The following is a 16,502-nucleotide window of genomic DNA, read 5'->3' as shown; positions in this document are numbered from 1 at the left end:
TGATGATGAAAGGGCCAATAGTGTAGGGATTTGTTTGGCTAACTAACGTTGAACATGGATCGAGCCCCACCAATCCAACAAAAGCTAATCAAGGAAGAGGAAGTTATTAAGGTAATTTTGTCTCTTGATATGGATAAAGCTCTCGGGCCAGATGGTTTCCCAATTTCCTTTTATCGATCTTGTTGGCTCTTGATAAAAAAAGACTTGCTAAGAATGTTGAACTCCACAAGAATCAAAGGAAATTTGGGGGGAAACAGGAACTCTTCCTTTCTTTCCCTCATCCTAGACAAAACCAAACCATCCTCCTTTTCTAGATTCAGGCCTATATCCCTGTGTAACTCCTCTTATAAGATTTTAACTAAAATCATTTCCAATACACTCAAAACCCTCCTCCCAACCATCATCTCTGAAAACCAAGGGGGTTTTTTAAGACACTAACAAATTCTAGATAACATCATTCTCTTCCAAGAGGTTATCCATTCGAGCAAACTTAGTGGAGATCCTGGTATGGTCATTAAGATGGACATGGCGAACGACTTTGATTGTGTTCATCATTCGTTCCTCTTCTCAATCGTGGAGAAACTTGGTTTTGGAAAATATTTCATTATGTGGATAAAAGCTTGTATTGGGAAACCTTGGATTGCCCCTCTTGTAAATGGCCGACCCCGTCCTCTTCAACAGGGTTGTCCCCTCTCCCCTCTCTTGTATATTATTATGGCTAAATCCTTGAGAAATAATTTGGAAGTGGCTTGTTTTGAAGGAAAATTAAAAGAGTTGAGCATAGCAGATAATGTTAAAGATATGAACCATTCACAATTTACGGATGACGCCCTACAAATGGAGGTGCCTCCAGAACAATTGCAGTCTGTTTCAAGAGAGTTTTGGATAATTATTTAAACCTCTTGGGGGGGTATCATAAATAAGAAAAAAACCAGCTCTATGGCTGGAATTGTACTTCCCAAACTCTGTAGGAAATTACCCGAGTCCTAGATTTCTCCTTAAAGACTGAGTGGGACTATTTCAAATACCTTGGAATCTCAATCTTGCTTGGATCCTCAAGTGTGGACTGCTGGGAGGAAGTTCTTAATAAATTTAAGAAGAAAATCCAACATTGGGGAGTGTAGTGGCTTTCACCAGTAGGAAGGGTGACCCTAGTCAAATATGTTCTTTCCTCCATCCCAATTGATCTTTGCTCGAGCATGCCTGCTCCTAAGTATATCCTAATGCAAATGAGCATTCTAATCCAAAAATTTCTCTGGCAAGGTGGCAAAAAGAATGAAAAAAAGTTTCACTTAATACATGAGAGTGCAATTTGTTTTCCAAATATCAAATGGAGGCTTGGCGGCCAGAGGCCCCCTTTACATCAATTTGGCCGTTGCTACCAAAATTGTTGATACAAAGGAATGGTGGAAAATGGCTCTAATTCAAAAATATTTCAAAAGAAACCGATTGTTGAGAGTGAAAAATGCTTCTTGGATAGGATCAAGCTTTAACATCTGGGCTCTCTATAAGGAATCCGCGCCAATAATTGTTGATCACTTAGGCTGGGGCTTTAGGAATGGAGCTAGAATCAACATATGGAGTGACTTATTCTCCCCTTAGGACTGCTTAAGCATATAGAACTTTAGGAGCTAAGATAGTGGATGCTTGGGAGAGGATTTAAAAATTTAAAGCATATCTTGGACTAGGATAATCAAGGCTACTGGAATGGATGGCTTAGGCCTGAACTCCCTTCACACCTCTTACTCCAATGGCGCAACTTGTTCCATCACCTAAAAGGAATGGCCATTGTCTCAAAGTTTTTGAAATCATCGAGTGTGGACGAAGAGTCCTTTGAGGGTTAATCAGTCTGGGAGGGATACTTCCTCTTAATGAAGCGCCTCCCCTTCCCCACTCCCCCAAGTCATCTGTGGAATCAAAATTGGAGTAAAGACAACATTCCAAAAATCAGTACATTTTGTTGGGCTCTTATTCATGGAAAAATTTTAACTGTTGAAAATATCATAATACCAAATATCATCGACCCATCCAGATGCGTCTTATGTTGCAATGATGAAGAAAACATTGCCCATCTTTTCTGGTATTGTCCCTTCTCCTTGGAAACTTGGAAAATTGCTTTTGACCTGATTTTCCACATTGATTCAATCCCAAGCTCATGGGAGCACATGCTTGAGGGATGGAAAAGACAGTACCCTTGGGAAAGAAAAGCCTCATATATACCTACCTCTTGTTGGGTATCCCTCTCTCAATTTCATTGTTGGCCAATTTGGATCTCGAGGAATAAAGCTATTTTTAAAGAAGAAATCCCTTCTCCTATCAAAGTTGCTTCTAAAGCGTTATCCATGCTCCTAGAAAATATATCTTCCTGAGGTTTCAACCCAAATGAGATGGACAATTTAAGCCAACATGAAATTGAGTGGATCAAGTGTAGTCTGTGCCTTTCCAAACCCTAAAAAATCCACCTTAGGCCCACTGTCAATAGGGTCCCATGCATAAGAAAGAATCATCAAGAATTCAGAGAATGGTGGCATGATCAATCCCTCTTCTCCTTGTTCTTTGATGGAGCATCTCATGGAAACCTAGAGGAGGTTGGAGTGGGAGGGGTCTTAATTGGCCCTGAAGAAAAAATGATTTCTTAGTTTGTATGGGGTCTTGGAACGACTACCAATAATCATGCCAAATACTTGGCCTTATGGAAGGGTTTGGAAATGGCCAAGGAATGCCAAATCACAAAGCTAAATGTCTTTGGGGATTTGATGCTTACTATATGAAAATTCATAAAGGCTAAGAAAGTCATTTATAATGAGTTTGCTGCTACGAGCCAAATAATTCTCTCTCTCATGTCAAGCTTCAAAGAGGTGAACTTCTATCAAATTCTCAAACATCTTAATCCGGAGGTTGATACACTCTCCAAAAAGGGATCCACAATGAATCAAGTAGAACTTAAGATTAATCAACGGATGGACTTTTTGCATATTAGTTAATATGCTTAGTTCAATCTATAATTCCTTGCAGCATAGGCGTCGGAGAATTAAAATTGTTCTGAGAGGGATCGTCGAGCCTCCCTTTCCCATTCGATTCCCCCTCACCTCTAGCCTTGGAATTCAAACAACAGTCACAAATGTCTCTTGGTGGAGTATAAGTGGTCATATTTCATGGCCTTCATCCTAAATATTAGTCACTTATATTTAATATGTATGCGACTCGGGGCTCTGCATTTTCAACAAGTTGAGGTGTCCAATTCATTTCGACATGAAATGAAGTTAATTCTCTGGTCCTGGAGCGTCCTTAGGACACAACTCTTATGTGCCAGAGAATTAGCAAAGAAAAAATATGACTTTTCATCGCAGGCCAACTCGTGCAAGCTTTTGGAAATTTTCTATTTAATCACTCCCACAGTATCTCGATCGTCCTAAAGGATTCTGATTGTTGTTCTTGGCGGCCTGGCTTATCTTTCTCCGATGTCTATCTCTATAATTCCCTTTCGAATTTCGAGTTTTCATCCCAATATGGCCTGCAATTTTGATCCCCATGGAAATGTTAAGGTTACTGATGTGGTGGATAGGATCTTAGAAGCCTCTTAGTTCTTGTTGGTCTCAATTCACAAATTGGAAGACATGGTTGAGCAACAGAGATGCTTATTCCAACTCTTTCTAGAAGCAAAACTGCTCGTTGATGGAGGATGCTCTAGATGGTGTCAAGGAGGAATTATCTCTGCTTACTGAAAGGGTGGTTGTGTTGGAAGTCTTGTCAACAAATGATGCAGGTGCGAAGCCTGGAGGCAATGGTTCATGTGCGCTTACTGGACGTAAACGAGCTCACCATCGCAGGGGCTCCGACGAGGGCGATTGCAGTACAAGTTAACTTTTGCATGGGTTCTTAGTGTTCTTGATTTTTGGCGGTCGACTTTGTTACTTCTCCTTTTATAAGCATACTTTTTTTTTTTGGTAAATGCAAGTTATTGCTAAGCTCTTTTTGTAGAAGATACAATAATAAGGTCTTTTGTATAAACTGATATGCAACTGCAAAGGCTAGTAAAGCCTTAGTTTATTGTGAAAAAGATATGTTTTTGTATCATGCATGAAATGTAAGGGTTTTGGGCTCTCTCTCGCCTTTTATATATATATATAAATAAGGTGATATAATTAATTTATCGTTAGTTGTTTTTAAGCTCCAAGTTTTGAGAACCCATGGTTTTGCCAATGGTGTTTATATATATAACCAACCTAGATCAAATCTCTGAAGGTGCAACCTTTTTCTCGAGTTTTACATTCAAGAGCTAAGTCTTTAGCTTAAGAGATTTGATCCCTTTGGACACTTGATAGATTCCAAATTAAAATAAATATAAAATAATGTTATTTCTCTCTTATAAATAATATGGTAAAACAAAATAAACAGAATAAAATTCAAATTAAAAACATGAACACATACAAATTAATAACAACGTTTATAACTATTTTTTTTTTTTTTTATAGAAACGGTTATGGGATTTCATTAGATTTTTGGCAAAAAGCCACAATTCAAATTACAGATGATGGAGCTGATTTTTGAGCGCCTCTCCAACAAGAGGATCAAAGCACATACGCTTATGAATCGCCTCTTTTTACATATTACAATGGGATCTATTGTTGTTGCTTTCCCGAGCTTATGAATGCATACAAATTGCTTCAATAAAATGCAGTAGAACATGGAAGATTAAGGAATTGGATCCCATGAAGTTTCTTTATCTCTGAGAATAATCCCAGCAGATAACTGGGCTGCCTTGTTTGCCTCAATGTCTGCCTCTTTGTTGTTTATTCTCAGTACATGGAAGAATTTCAATTTCAAGGGCTTTGCCATGTCTTTGATCCTTGTAATCGTCCTTGCAAGACGCAAATCTGCTGGATTAGATTTTGTCGCCATTGTTTTGATGATGACCTGCGAATTGCCAAAGACATTTGCTTCCTTGTGTCCCAACTCTTTGAGTAGTTTGATCCCTTGAAGAAGGGCCATCGCTTCAGATTGCATGCTAGAGGAGTGACCCAATCCCCAAGCATATCTGTGACTAAGAGTTTTTTCTGAGTTTATTATAAGCCCTCCTGCACCAGCAATTCCTGGGTTTCCCTTGGCTGCCCCGTCAAAGAAGAGAGAAGGAAGTGTTTGCTTGGAAATCCAGGACTGAAATTCTTCTTCATTTTTTCTGATTTGCCATTCTTTGGGAGAGATGGGTATGGTGGTCGATTTTTGAAATTGGAGATTGAGTGCAGCACCCAACTCAATATCTTGCAGGCATAGATTTGTATTGTCCATTTTGTCTCTCAAACATTCATTTAACTGACATTTTACTGTGTTTGCAACAAGTCTGAAATCCTGCTCTTTATTTCTGAATATCCTTCTATTCCTCTCTAACCAAATTTGCCAACTGATGAATTTAGGAAGAGCAGTCCAAGCTGCTATGATTATTTTGTTTTTTGGATTTGGACCTGGGTATTTGGCCAGCCATCCAGCAAACAGATCCGGGATGGAACAAGGGAAGATGAAGTTAAGATTCCAAGTTCCAAGAAGCTCTTGCCAGATAAGCCCTGCAAATTTGCACTCTAGCATGAGATGTAGGGCGGTTTCTGGCTTTTCTTTGCATAACATGCATCTTGAAGGACCGAGAAATCCCCTCTTCTGCAACTTGTCATCTGTAAGGATTTTTTTGTGGCAGAGCAGCCAACAGAAATGGTCGATTTTTGGAATGGTGGGGAATTTCCAGATGCCAATCCAAGGAGCAGGGTTAGGTGGGACGTAGGGTCTTTCCACGCACTTGGAGTACCCCAATGCAACCGTGAATCCTTCACGATGCGGACCCCAACCTCGGACATCTTTCCTCCGAGCGTGGATAGGAGCCAGCCCATGCAGAAGGTTAAGGAGTGCTGCGTAATCGGTTTGCAGAGCAGGTGAAACCGGGAGCTGCTTCCAACCAAACCAGCAGTCACCGCTCCAGCTAGAAATATCCCACAGCGAGTTGATGTGGGCGTCCGTCATCCAATTCCTCAGCGCGAGCATGGGGTTCGATTCAGCCAGCGGGAGCCTGTTCATGATGCAATCTTCCCACAGATTGATATATTTGCCATTCCCAGGTATCCAGAAGGCGTGCGCATTCACTAGAGGAGCTGCTTTGTTACTGAGCATGCTGAAGGGGGTTCTGAGATGGGATTTGGGCTTATCCAAGCATCGGAGTCTCTGTCCTCTAAAGTATTTTTTCCATAATGCTAAATGCGCCCAACCTGGATTGGGAGCTATAATTCTCCAAATCAGCTTTGCTCCCATGGCTAAGTTTTGCGCACAGAGATCTTTGAAATTCAGTCCTCCCTCCTGAACCTTCCAGAAATTTTTTCTAATTAGATCCTCCATCTTCTTGAGAATACCCACAGGTGCCAAGAGGACAGAAAATTGGAATAAAGGAAGGCTACTGAGTACTGCTTTGATAAGCACTGCTTTGCCAGCAATATTGACCCAGGAGGATCCCCAGGCCTGCATTTTTTATTTGAATTTCTCGAGTTCTTTGCTCAAGGCCCTCTTGAGGAAGATGGGAAGGCCAAGATATTTAAAAGAGGTCCAATTTGAAGAGGCTGCAAAGCCTAGACATCCGACAATGGAGTTTGCGGACGAGGGAGAGATATTCCAGCGGTAGATATGGCATTTGCCATTATTTAATTTGCTGCCCGAGACTTCATAGAAATCGTCCAACACTTCTTTAAATCTGGCAATTGAATGTGTAGTTGCAGCCCCCAGCAGCAAGGTATCGTCAGCGAAGAGGGCGTGATTGATGTTTTTTACCCCTCTTGCTATGCTCAGGCCAGCTATTTCTTGATCTTGTTGTTTCTTATCTAGATAAACGTTGAGGACAGAAGCCTGCAGCACAAAGAGGAGGGGTGAGAGGGGACACCCCTGCCTTAGCCTTCTAGTGGCTTTGAAGAAATCAACAGCGCAACCATTTACCAGGGGAGCAATCCAGGGCTCCGAGATACAAGCTCAGATCCAGTTTATAATATTTTGACCAAAACCCATCTTGTGCAGAACATCTATCAAAAAGCTATGCCTAACTCGATCGAATGCATTTGCTAGATCTAGTTTGATGACCATACCTTTTTCTTTTCGATGTATACTGGAATGGATCGCCTCTTGGACCAGGATGAAGTTGTCCACAAGCTGTCTGCCGTGAATGAATCCTCCTTGGTTCTCCGGGATGATTTTGGGGAGAATATTTCTCAGCCTATTCGCTATAACCTTGGTTATCACTTTGTATCCAATGTTGCATAAGGAGATCAGACGAAATCTATTGAAGGAGTTTGCTCCTTTTTCCTTGGGGATGAGGGTGAGGAATGTTGAATTTGTGCAACCTCCAATTTTCTGGCAATCTTGGGACTTTTGAATCATTTTAAAGAACTCCTTCTCCACAATCTGCCAACAAGTCTAGAGAAATCTGGTTGTAAAATCGTCCGGTCCCGGAGCTTTGTCGGGGTCCATAGCAAAGAGGGCGTCCCTGACTTCATTTTTGTTGATTTTGGCTTCTAACAGCTGATTCATTCTAGCAGTGATAAGGCGGGGAACTGCATCCAGGAGTTTAGAGCTTTGGCCAGCCTCCATGTCCTCACTATACAACTTCTTAAAATGTTCGGACGCTGAAATTTTTGATGCTGGTAAAATCATTTAATGTGCAATTTTCTTCTTTGATTTCAGAGATGGAGTTACAACATTTCCTAGCTTGAGCTTGCTTATGAAAAAAGGAGGAGTTTCTATCACCTGCTTTGAGCCAAAGACTCCTGGATTTGAGCCTCCAGAATTCTTCTTCGGCCAAGCAAGCCTTGTGAAATTTCTACTGAAGCTGCATCTCCTTGTCCAGATCTTCTTTTGTGATTTCAGATGTTTCTAGATGGAGGTGTTGCGTTTCTAAGGAGTTTTGAATTTTTTTCCTTTCAGTTGCAGGATTGGGCAAGGTCTTGGCCCAGCTTTTCAGCATTGCTTTTACTCTTCTAAGTTTTTCCTCCCAAACAAAAAAGGGGAACCCTTGACTGGGTCTCTCCAACAGTCTCTAACCTTTTGCATGAACTTTGTCTCTTTAGTCCATAGAGAATTGAATTTGAAAGGGATTGGGCCCAGGTCCTTGGGAGCCAGCAGCTCAAGTCTTACGGGCTTGTGATCCGAAACACTGCTATGAAGGATGTGCATTCTAGCCTCTAGCCCGAGAAGAAGGAAGGAGCTTTGAACAAAAAATCTATCAAGTCTTGCCGCTATATGTCCAAGACCGACTCTCTTATTAGACCAAGTAAACTTACCAGTGACAGGCTTGATGTCTAGCAGGTCCCAATCCTGCATGAGATCCTCCGCCCATTCTCTCGCCGGATCCCTTACAATGCTGCCTCCTCTTTTTTTTGACAAGAGAAGGATGAAATTGAGATCTCCAGCTATCATGATATTTTTCAAATTCTCTAGATCTACCAGCGTTTTTATGGAATCCCAACAACTCTTTTTCTCACTTGCATCGTTAGGAACATACACATTGAATAGACAAATGATCTCCTTGGTTTCTAAACGCTCTACATTTCTTTTAGTGTTTTAACAACTTTAATGCATAGCCACCAAATTCAATTGATAGTGGCCTCACATTGTCCCACTACTATCAGATTTTAACAAAGGAGGATCTATTTTTAAACGAGAAGGCTGCCACATCACCATCTCTCATCTTTGTCACTATCGATCTATACAAGTGGACGGATATTCTCGTCCACAGGCCTCAAGGTAGACAAGTGGCGACACAATGACATAGCCACGTGGCAGTAGCAATTCATGGAAAGGGCGCACATCCGACGGAATCTTCTCACATAACGCCCTCTTAAAAGCTTGCGGTGTACTGTCGACTCTGTTTCAGGCAGCTGCTGTAGCCTGCTATCGCTACCTCTACCGATGGCGAGCAAAGGATTCGAACCCTCGCCTTTCACCCGCATCCGCAAGATAACTTTGAGCTTCAGGCTTCCATACTTCACGCAATGGGGCCAGAATTTGATGGTCTGCGGGTCGGATCCCGCGCTGGGAGCGTGGAAAACGAAGCAGGGACTGCGAATGATGCCTTGTCTTCAGGCCGCGGACGTTCTTGTTTGGCATGCAACCCTCACCGTTCCGCACGATTTCTCTTGCAATTACAGTTATTTTCTCGTTGACGACCAGCAAAACGTTCTCAGGTCGGAAACCGGCAAACGCCATGCCTTCGCTCTCCCTCAAGGCCTCCCTGACGGAGACTCTGTCGAAATTTACGATCTCTGGCAGGTATTTATCATTTTCATCATTATAATTATCTCAACCTTTCCATATTATCCAATCTTTGCTGCCAGGTTGCTCCCAATTCGATTTATGGAAGAATTGTCTTAGCACTGTTCTGAATTAGGGTTAATAGTTTCGGGTTTCTGAATTTGGGCTAAACTTAAGATTAAATCATAAACGCGGTTACTATTCACCTCAATTTTAAAGGATTGAAATATTCTTATTCTGTCCTGTAGAATTAAATTCGTATGGAAATATTCTTGTTCTGTCCTGTGGAATTAAACTCTATTCAAAGATTCCTGTTCTTTCTGGTGGAATTAAACTATATTCAAAGATTCCTGTTCTTTCCGGTGGAACTAATTTCATGTTTTAAGCTTCCACTCAAGACTCAAGTCCTTTTACAATTTATAAAGAAATATTATCATAAATTGTTGTCCAATTTTATTGGTTAGAAAGTGGGTTTAGCGTTCTTTACATGTTTCTTAACATGTTAATCCATGTTTCCTAACATGGACTAACGGCTTCTCTTGTGTTTCTCAATATGGATTAATTGCTTTTTGTGATTTTAACTCTGGCGATGGTAGCAGAGAGATTAATGTTTATTGGCTTTGGTTTAACGATAATAGTGATTTTAACAAATGGTATCACAATATTTTTTTTTTCAGAGAGAAAAAACCAGATAGATTATATTAAGAGAATATAATGAAACACATATACATAGTCAGATATTCATGCCTGGATGAACCTCAGCGTTCCTGAAAAGAAATAAGAAAGAGAGAAATGCAGATAATGGATGATGCATCCCAAACTGACTGAAACAGATAATATGACATATAATCCTTATGAAGGAGGCAGGAACGACAAAATGTTCATATGCAAAACAGCCCAGCGAAAGCCATGACTGTAGAAAGAGAATGAAATAAAAAATGTCATCATCAAAACCTGTAGGAAAAAATCCCTACGAGACAGGAGTGATTGAACATTCAGTAATTCGCATCAGTATGGATGCAAGAGGGGCTCTGTGATCTTGAAAAATACAATCATTCCTCCATTTCCATAGTAGCCAGACAACTGTTACAAACAAGGAGCGCAGAAGAATACTTTGCTCACTCCACCACCTATAGCCCTCCTGTACAGAAGCAAAAACTCGGTAAGGGAAACAAAAAGATAAAGACAATTCATACCAGATTTGTAGAGAGTTGGCGCATTGAAAGAACATGTGAGCATTTGTCTCGTGATCTGAGTGGCACATGGAACAGTGGCCCGGACCATTCCAGCCCCTCTTTTGAAGAACCTCCAAAGAGAGATTTCTGTTGGAGAAGACCAGCCAGGAAAATAGAATCATTTTGAGCGGGCATGTCACTTTCCATAGTGATAGAGGAAACAATGGAACAGTGCCAGCAGTGGGACCATCAATCATTGCATTGTAAATGTCTTTGACCCGAATCAGCTGAGTTGAGTTCTTTATAGTCCATACCAATTTATCTTTATTACCTGAGCGCTGAAAGCCTTTGCTTGATAAGTCCAGGATCACCGAAGCCCATAATGGTAACTGCCTCTTGTGATTTTAATTTTGGTGATTGTAGCAAAAATTAATGCTTATAGTTTTTTGTCTAACGATAATAGTGATTCTAACATTTCCATGTTCCCATGTGTTTCGCAACATAGACTAAACATGGACTAATTGCCTCTCCTAAATCCTAACAAAAACTAATAACTGCGAATTTTAGTCTAACAATAATGGCGATTCTCACATTATTTTTATTAAAAATATAAAAATATTTAAAACCCTTTCTTGAAAATTGTATCGTGTGATTATAAACTCTTAGTAAATAATATATAATTTAATAGTGACTATTGTCTATGATTATAGACTCGCATAAAAAATATATATATAATTTAATAGTGACTATTGTCTATGATTATAGACTCGTTTAAAAATTATATATATAATTTAATAGTGGCTATTGTAAAATAGCCAGCCCCTCAATGTCATTATCTACAAAGGACCATACGTGTTATTTTCAAGGAGCTTGAATGAAGGAGAGTCCATTCAATCATTTCAATAAATACAGAAAATATATTTCCAGGAGATTGAATGACGAAGAGGGCAGCGCCTAACGAGCCATATATAGGGTATTAAATGCCCTGAAGATGCACGGGACATAGCCCGCTAACACACGAATTGCCTTTTTTAATTTAGTGACGAATTTCGCAATTCGTGTGTTAATGGGTTATGTCCCGTGCATCTTCAAGGGCATTTAATACCTTATATATGGCTCGTTAGGCGCTGCCGACGAAGAGTCCATTCAATCTTTCCAATAAATACAAGAAAAGACAACTTGTAGGTAAAAGACAATGAAAAGGTGAGCATTCTAAACCATCAAGCAAGGAATTTTTATTATTATAATTTTTTTCCTTTTCCAAAAAGATGAAATCTATTATATTAAAAGACAACTTGCAGGTAAAAGACAATGAAAAGGTGAAAGCAAGGAATTCTCTTTTTTTTTTTTTTTTTTTTTAAAGGTGGAAAAACCTATCAAACTCAGTTTTGTCAAACCAACATTGAGGACAGCCATCTCTGGCTGCTATCGCGAAGTCAGTTGACACATCACTGTTATCAAGGAAAACCACGCCACCTGAAATAACCCGCTGGTGGTCCGTAAGGGAGCAGGCTATCACTCCTGCCAGATGCCTCTGGGTCTTGGGCCGTTAACCTGTTTCCTTACGTCCGAGGAAGACGAGCTCTTAGCCAAGCAGAGGCAGTTTTAGGGCGTACTCCAGGCCCAGAATTCTCTTTTTATTATTATAGGAATTCTCTTTTTATTATTATAGGAATTCTCTTCCTTTTTTCTTTTTTATAAAGATGGAATTTATTATAATAAAAGTATAAGGTTAGCTTCTATAATAGAAAATGGATATAAAATTATAAGGGTCGGTAATATTTTTGAGGTACTTATCTTTACGAAGGAGAGTATTTAGAATTGTGAATTGTTGGGATTAAGGAAATGAAGTTTAGATTCTTTAAAGTGGGGTATTATAACATCGGTATTATATTATTAGTAGTATGATTTTGGATTTTGATAAAATAATGTTTTTACGATAGTAATTTAGTTAAAGAATAAGTGTATTAATATTAATATTAATATAATAAAAAATGATATGAAATTATAATAATTATGGAGGGTTTTTTAATATATATGGGATGATATTTAAAATAAAGTGTAGTTTTTTTTAATATATATATGTGTATGTATGTATTTATGGAGGATGATATTTAGAATAAAGTGTAGAGTGCTTAAAGTAGAGAATAAAGTTTAGATTTGTTAAAGGATGATAATATTGATAGCAAATTTCAGATTTTTTTAAGGATAAGGTTAAATCAACAATATGGTTTATTAAGTGTTCAAAGTGTTGTGAAGTAGGTTTCTTATTTTCGAACTCAAATTCCTAATAAAACCTAGTCAATGGCCATAAAGTTTGAAGCTTTGAAAAATAGGTATAAGTTAGAGTGGTACCACCTTTTGTGTCACTATACCAAAGTCTCTTGCATCTAAAAGGATAAGGGAAGTTTCTTCAATCTATTATAAACTCCACATATCTAAATAGAATTTTGAAAAAACATTTTATTTCATGATTATTATAGTTATATTTAACTAACCTTTCATAATTTTGGAATTCATGTTTATGTGATTTATATCTTGAATAATGAGTAATACTTTAGGTAGAAATCACATCAAGAATATTTGGTCGACCAAATATTCCTGATATGATTTCTAGCAAAAGTATTTCTCATTATTTCATAATTTGCATTTCAATGATTCATAATCTAACTCTTCCAACTTTTGGAGTATTTTGAGCATATTCTTCTATCCCAAGATTTTTTTTGAAATCACAAGTATGAATTGTGACCAAATATTCCTGATGTGATTTCTAGTAAAAGTATTTCTCATTATTTCATAATTTGCCTTTCAATGATTCATAATCTAACTCTTCCAACTTTTGGAGTATTTTGAGCATATTCTTCTATCCCCATTTTTTTTATTTGAAATCACAAATTTGAATTGTAAACTTACACAATCAAAACAACCCAAAATTTTTTAATATCTTTAATCTATTTATAAATTCAAAAATAGAATTTTAAAATAATAATAAAACATAATCTCACTAAACATATTTTTATAACCATTCTAAATATAAAATAGTTAAACCATTTAAATATATAATGATTAAACCATTTAAATTTCCATTCTCAAATATATAATAGTTAAACAATTTAAACATATAATGGTTAAACAATTTAAATTTCTAAAGGAGAAAAGAGAAGGAGAAATCTTTAAAAATCGATTTTGTAAATTACTTTAAATAATTAATTTTAAAATTAATTATTAAAAAAAAAATTATTAATTAAACTATGCGAAAAGAGACTAGTTAGTCAGATATAAGAGTGAGATGCAACAGAAGCCATAAATGGCTAATGAGGATCAGTTGAAGTAAAAGTTTATAGTCTCCCTTGTCCCTACCCAGCGTGAGAAATACTGAAAGTGGTCTTCGACGAGTCTCCCTTGTTGTCCCTACCCGGTGTGAATAATACTAAAAGTGGTCCTCCACGTTAAGCAGTTTATCCGCTCTTCAGTTTTTTCAAAATCGATCTCAACAAATGGACGGAATATTTTCGTCCATCGCTTTACGAGCAGAGCAGAGAGGTGCCGATAGGGTTTCCGCGACGTGGCAGAGAGACGATTTCACGCACGACGAGATTCTCCTCACACAACGCTCTCTCCACAGCCTGAAGTGGACTGTCTACTCTCTGTGGCTCTGGCGGCATCTGTAGCCTGCTATCGTTATATCCACAGGATTCGAACTCTTGCCGTTCACCCTCGTCCCCAAGCTATCCTTGACTTTCAGGATTCTATGCCTGAAGCCATGAGGCCAGGATTTGGTGCTCTGCGGTTCCAATCCCGCACACGGAGCATGGAAAACAACTCAAAGTGATTATTAATCGAATACCATACATGTTATTAGCGGTATTCTAACTGTTATACGTCGTTTTGATGGTTTTCTTGACCAATTTTTTTTTAGGTGAAATTTGTTCAGAATTCTATAAAAATTTGTTGAAATTGATGTGTAAATTTTATCAAAAAATTTCAAAAAAAGTAATTTAACTGTTATACGTCGTTTTGATGGTTTTCTTGACCAATTTTTTTTTTGTGAAATTTGTTCAGAATTCTATAAAAATGTGTTGAAATTGATGTGTAAATTTTATCTAAATATTTCAAAAAAAAAAATCTCTGGGTTGAATTCATTTATACAATCAAATTTTAAATAATTAACCCACCTATAAAAAAATATTTGATCAAATTCTAACTAAAAATTATAAAATATATAATAATTAAATAACAATCCTATTATTTTTATTATTCTAACAAACACAACTACCATAAAAATATTCCATATCTTTATAAATTCTGTTTTCCTAGCTAATTTTACCATTTTCCAAATGAATTCTGACTGTCTGAATAAGGATGCTTGGATCAATTACAGAACAACAAAGAAATCATACATGTTCTGGGAAATCACTCTCATTCAGGATTGACATTTGATGAATAAATCATTCCCATTGGGATTGAGAAAGGATGCTGGGATCAATTACAGAACAACGAAGGAAGCACTTGGGCGTTTACCCCCGCGGTCGGGATGGACGGCTTTCGGCCTCCCCACTCCAGTTCAATATGTTGACTATTTTGCTTGGTTGCTATGTAACATATTTGTATTAATCAAGCTTTTTCTGTATATATGTAAATTGTGAATTTCGGATTAATACAGCGTCTTCTAGAGGAACTCACCACTCTCATTTTAAAAAAAATTACAGAACAACGAAAAAAGCATACATATGTTATGGGAAATCATTCTCATTCGGAGATCTGGACTCTTATTCCGGGATGGTATTTGATGAGTAAATCACTTTGGATTCCATGAGTAAATGGTCGGTTATATTATAGAAATTATTATTATTATAATTAATTTTTAAAGATCAATTTTTAATATAATTTTTTTGAAAATTTTTCAATTTTTTAATAATAGTTTTCTAAATTTCAAATTTGAAAATAAATAATAAAATTTTTAATTAAATATATATTTTTCCAAATTATAAATTATAAATATTTGTATTAATAATTATTTTTAAAATTTATATTTATTTTTTAATCATGATAAAGTTTATTAATAATTAATTTCTAAATCTTAAATTTGAAAATAAATAATAAAATATTTAAATTTTCACTTTTAAAATTTTTAATTAAATATATATTTTTTCAAATTATAAATTATAAAGGTAAAATATTTGTATTAATAATTATTTTTAAAATTTATATTTATTTTTCATCCATCATAAAGTTTATTAAAATTATTAATTGATTAGGATTACTTTGTGAATGTATATGTATTGAAATCATAACTCTAAAATCTCTTCCCATTGAAAACAGGGGAACAATGTCCAATAATGATATTAGAGTCATTAATTTTTTCAGAGTTTAAAATAATTAGCATAAATTCATTATGTATTGAGAGGATCTAATCTTTCGATGTGCAAACATTTTTTTAACTGAAAATTTTGAGAAAAGGTTTACACTTTGAGAAATTTGATCCTTTTTGTGCATGATAAATCTAGAATTAAAATAAATCTATATTGGTGTCTTTGTAGACAACAATATGATATTTATAAATAATCCTTATTTTATATATATAGAGTATATGTTTAATATTAACTACATAAACAAAATAAAATAAACAAAAGATGTTTAGTGATAAACAAAATAAAATAATTAAAATATTGAATAACAAATATACTACATCATCTCATTAAGATATGATATGACGAAGATGTTGAAAATTAAATAAATAGTATAATAATTAATTTCAATCTGTCTTTTCACGCTTCCATACTTCACGCAATCCGGCCAGAATTTGATGGTGTGCGGGTCGGATTCCGCGCTAGAAGCACGGGAAACGAAGCAGGGACGCCACGCCTCGTCTCATGCCGCGACCGTTCTTGGTTGGCATGCAACCCTCACCGTTCCGCACGATTTCTTTCAACTTTCCTGTGTAGAAGTTTTGAGTTTTTTATTTTTGTTTTTATTTTGCTGGGTTGGAAATGTGTGAGGTGGCAAAACTGATCGGGCATCAATACGATTTACATGTATTTTTCACGATGTCTG

General features: G+C 37.0%; 1 protein-coding gene across 1 annotated transcript; it reads left to right on the top strand.

The window, feature by feature from the left end:
- The first annotated feature begins 8,834 nt into the window (after positions 1-8,834).
- On the top strand, positions 8,835-15,209 carry LOC149267368 (4-alpha-glucanotransferase DPE2-like). Its single transcript, XM_089432388.1, has 2 exons — positions 8,835-9,291; positions 14,830-15,209. Exons 1-2 carry the CDS (start codon positions 8,932-8,934, stop codon positions 14,893-14,895), a joined length of 426 nt encoding a protein of 141 aa, XP_089288514.1. The 5' UTR covers positions 8,835-8,931; the 3' UTR covers positions 14,896-15,209.
- The last annotated feature ends 1,293 nt before the right edge of the window (positions 15,210-16,502 follow it).

Source organism: Pinus tabuliformis, chromosome 6 (assembly GCF_031772625.1).
Source record: "Pinus tabuliformis cultivar Carrire ecotype Pingquan chromosome 6, CPIR1, whole genome shotgun sequence".
Taxonomy (NCBI): Eukaryota; Viridiplantae; Streptophyta; class Pinopsida; order Pinales; family Pinaceae; genus Pinus; species Pinus tabuliformis.
Note: the sequence above shows the minus strand (reverse complement) of the source record. Positions and strands in the feature narration are given on the sequence as shown.